This window comes from Montipora foliosa, chromosome 2, assembly GCF_036669935.1.
Source record: "Montipora foliosa isolate CH-2021 chromosome 2, ASM3666993v2, whole genome shotgun sequence".
Lineage (NCBI taxonomy): Eukaryota > Metazoa > Cnidaria > Anthozoa > Scleractinia > Acroporidae > Montipora > Montipora foliosa.
This window is the reverse complement of record NC_090870.1, coordinates 32,907,321-32,910,871: the sequence shown is the minus strand read 5'-3', so window position 1 is coordinate 32,910,871 and position 3,551 is coordinate 32,907,321. Positions and strand designations below refer to the sequence as shown.

The 3,551-nt window shown below is 41.4% G+C and overlaps 1 protein-coding gene across 2 annotated transcripts in view; it reads left to right on the top strand.

The window, feature by feature from the left end:
* LOC137992873 (alpha-tubulin N-acetyltransferase 1-like) overlaps window positions 1-2,813 on the top strand; it is a 12,819-nt gene extending 10,006 nt beyond the window's left edge. The window contains exons 10-11 of one of the 2 annotated variants that reach the window (XR_011121757.1): window positions 418-1,085; window positions 2,054-2,813. Coding sequence is in view for 1 of the 2 variants with exons in the window: in XM_068838433.1 (XP_068694534.1) it covers window positions 789-1,085; window positions 2,054-2,321 (565 nt within the window). In the remaining variant the exon portion in view is untranslated. The remainder of the gene's footprint in view (window positions 1-417; window positions 1,086-2,053) is intronic. The other variant, XM_068838433.1, reaches the window with a different exon arrangement.
* The last annotated feature ends 738 nt before the right edge of the window (window positions 2,814-3,551 follow it).

The window sequence follows — 3,551 nt, the reverse complement described above, 5'->3', positions numbered from 1 at the left end:
AGCGGTATCTCCCAGATTTTTAAACGTATGGTCTCTAATAGTGAAAAGATACTTAGCGATATAAATGTGGTTGTGTGAATGACAAGTCAAAAGGGAAAACAGCTCACTTCTGGTTTCCGTCCGCGTCTCAAAAACGCACGTGCTTAAACTCCCTGGTAGGGACGCGGACGCAGACGGCAAACGGAAGTGAAAATTTTGCATGCCAGGACGCTCATGTCTCCCAGATTTTAAAATTAATCATCTCTAATGGCGAAAGGATACTTAGCTATAAAAATGTGGTTGTGTCAAGGCAAGTTAAAAGGGAAAACCGCTCATTTCCGGTTGCCGTCGCGTCTCAAAACGTCGCGTGGTTAAGCTCTCAATTTCTGAACAGACGCACGGCAAGATGTAATCTGTTTGTTTAACCTTTCTCTTCAGAAATTCGACTTTCAAGTTTCCGTCTGTCGGACCGAAAGCGTGATATCATACTGACAACTGATCATTGTTAGACACAACAGACAACTTGGGCTCCAACATTTTGATCAAAATGTTTCGACAGACTACCACATCCCCAAAGTCAATCGCTACACTAGGACTTGGGCTGCCCGACTCAAAAACGTCTTTATATTGGAACATTTGGTTATTTTCATGTCATAAAATGATTAAGAAACTACTACAACGAATCATGCATTGGTTGTCAAAACGATGAGCTACCTTTCATCTGCAAAGTTTAGTCCGGGTAAGACTGCTTAGTCCTCGAATCAACAATTGTGGTTCTGAAATTTGTGGTTTTTTTCGTGAAACACTAGAAACACCGAAGCGACCAATCACGCACGATCCGAAGCTTACAACGCATCACGTGGACTGGCCGCTCGCGCTACGTCATACAGCCGGCACTCCAACCGAGGAGTGTCAGCGAGTATTGCCAAGTCGAACAGCATCGATGAAGCGATGGTCACGAGTTCTGATAATAACATCGGCTTTTCCAGGAGCAACAGTGGTGGAAGAATTAGATCACTGCATGTAACTTCATCCGAAAATCCATTTGTTGGGGATCAAGTGGTGACAAGGAAGAAGCCCTCTGCACTGCAGGAACCACAGAAACAGTTAAATACGTTTTTTTAATCCCACTATGATATTTGTTCTTAGTTTTTTTTTCAATGTCGAGTGTTGTTATTTTGCTTTTCTTTTGAAAGTCACTTCAAACACTAAACCGCGAAATGATGTTATCAGACTGCAAAAAGCGTTTTGTCCAGTCAGGAAGCACATCATTGTGTGGTTTTCACTTACGTGATTGTTTTAACCGAACCAATGAGCTCAGCTACCGAACGAGTGCTTTAGGACAACAGCGTAGGTGCTGTTTCTTTGTTGAAGGACTCAGCGGTCGCCCTGGGGTTTGAGAAAGGATATCTAGCACAGTGTGTTTGCATTAAAACGGCTTTATTGTTAAAAGTTCTCAAGTTTTTTATATTTAAGCGTTCGACTTTTGTTTGTCTGCAATGCCTTGCTCGTTCACAGTGTAGAAAATTAGCACTTTTCATGCATGGAGCAAAAAGAACTTTACATGATAAAATTAGGTAGTTCCTGTTTTGGAAAACGCCGTGACGCCTTCAGCGGGAAAACCGATTCGCGGATTGGCTTTTGAAGTGATTTTTCAAATAGGAAAATTATAGTGAGTAAATCGCATCATGACTGTCAGAGCCGATGCCTCTAAGTTGTTCGGTTCCAAAGGATGGTTTCAATGGATTTTCATATCACAGATCAAGGTCATCCATCACCTCTATTTGTCCAAACTGGTGGATGAAAGCAATTTAGTGATGTGAACTGCATGAGGAGTAGCCTTCAGCAAGCAGGCTCTTCCGTTGAAATGGCGCGCGGTCGAAATATAGGGACCCTATTTCGACCGCGCACCATTTTCAACGGAAGACCCTCCTTGCAGGCAAAATGAGGAGGGCAAGGTCAAAATATGAGGAAAATCCTAGCATAGTGAGAAGAACTTGCTTCGAAGTGACAAACTTTAGTGTTTTCACCTTGTTATTTTCTCGTAATGTCCTTTTGCCTTGCTTTTTACCAGGTTGCCACAAGCCAGGAATGAACTGGACCAGTTCCCAAACACTGCCAACACTCAAATCGCAGAAACAATGCCAGCTCCAAGTGGAGTAAATTCAACGGGAAGCTTTTCTGTCGATGCACTTTTTAAAGCCAGCTTCGGTGAGCGCCGGCCACCTTTCTTAGGAACTTCGTGGAACATTTTTGGGGTACCGACGTACACAAAGCCTGAATCGACATCTGATAAGTCCTTGAGCACTAGGAAGAACACAAATCGACATCATCCTCTTTGAGCAAAAATTAAATTACATTTTGATACAATTAAATACTAATAATAGAATGAAACTTGCTCGTGCTGGTGATTTTTAAGGGCGTAGTTATTAGAGTGTTTCTTTGTACAAATTCACTTTCTATGCAAGCTGTTAATATAAAGAGCTTCGAATCCATGTAAGACGCGTTGTTTAACGTGTGAAAACCCATGGCAACTTTTTCCATGGTATTCTGATAAAGTTAATTGCTTTCCGAAAATGCTGTCCAGTTATTCAAGTTCCGTTTTAAGCAATATTGAATAAGTCAGACAAATCTCTATAGGCCTTTATTAGTTGACTTCTTTAGTCACAGACCCTTTTTCATAGAAAGCATGGATGAAGATAAATGGGGTCCGGGGGCTAAACCCATATACAACACGCTGCAAATGGCGCGGTAACAAAAAAAAACTCATAACTTTGGGTTACGCGTCAAAATTAATGTTTTTTGTAGGTCATAATAAAGCGTAAGGTTGTTAAGCTCCTAGTTTTTCTCCTGTTGTCCCAAGTTCTTTCTATTTTCTTCTGGTTTTCGAGGAGAATCTCCTATTTCCCCTATTTTCGCCCATGGTTGGTGCAGAATGCAGTAGTTAATGTTAGTAAAAAGATTATGACGTTTACCTACTGGAACCATTACATTGCATGCCTCATGGCTGTGAGTTGAGTGGCTTTTTGCCGGACCTCGCTCGCTGGAATTTTTTGATTATCGAGAAGATCAATATACATAAACCAAGGTGTCGCTGTTTCAAGTTGTTTCGTTTGAGTGCTCCATGGAACCTTTCAGAGCCTCCGCTCTGGCCTACCATTTTTGTTTGGGGCCATACAGGAAATCCTTTTTCTTTCTTTCTCTTTTTCCGAGAAATTTCCCGTTTTCTTTCTGTTGTTTGGTTAAAATAGTTTCCTATTTTCGTATAGGAGGTTTTCACGTGACCTCATCACCACCATACTGGTGGACGAAACAAAATATCTCCAATTAGCTTCTTTTGTTCGTTCGCCGGAAGTCGTACATTTCTCTTTTGGTATTGGTGTGCCTAGAGGTTGGTTGAAAACGTCGTATTGATTTCGCCCTTTACTCTTCTGAATTCCCTGAGCGTAATTTACCGTGCCGGCTTACAATACAAATGACCCCATGTCGTTACAACCCTTTCCTAGTTACTGTGTTCCAGTATCTATGTCCGCATTTCTTTTTAATATAAGAAAGATTTTAAACACAAAGCA